A 372-nucleotide genomic window follows, 5' to 3' on the forward strand; every position below is an offset into this window, starting at 1 on the left:
CCCCCAACATCACCACCAACTTCACCCCCAACTTCATCCCCAATTTCAACCCCCAACTTCACCCCAACTTCAACCACAAACTCCCCCCCAACTTCACCCCCCAACTTCAACCCCAACTTCACCCTCAACATCATCCCCCAACATCAACCCCAACTTCACCCCCCCCCAACTTCACCCCCAACTTCACCCCCCAACTTCACCCCCCAACTTCACCTTCCAGCATGCGGAGGCGAATACTCTGGCTCCACGGGGCTACTCCGCTCCCCGTACCATCCGCAGAGTTATCCTCACAACAGGGAGTGTGTGTACGTGATCTCCCAGCCCGTCGGGAAGGCTATTGTGCTGAACTTCACCGATTTCGATATTGAGGGA

The 372-nt window shown here is 56.2% G+C and overlaps 1 protein-coding gene across 1 annotated transcript in view; it reads left to right on the forward strand.

Moving 5' to 3' along the window:
- Positions 1-372, forward strand: part of LOC119589380 (cubilin-like) — a 70,980-nt gene that overhangs the window by 16,482 nt on the left and 54,126 nt on the right. Inside the window, exon 17 of the mRNA XM_037937998.1 lies at positions 221-372. Within this exon, the coding sequence (XP_037793926.1) occupies positions 221-372 (152 nt within the window). The remainder of the gene's footprint in view (positions 1-220) is intronic.

The sequence above is a fragment of the Penaeus monodon genome, chromosome 25 (genome assembly GCF_015228065.2).
Source record: "Penaeus monodon isolate SGIC_2016 chromosome 25, NSTDA_Pmon_1, whole genome shotgun sequence".
Classification (NCBI taxonomy): domain Eukaryota; kingdom Metazoa; phylum Arthropoda; class Malacostraca; order Decapoda; family Penaeidae; genus Penaeus; species Penaeus monodon.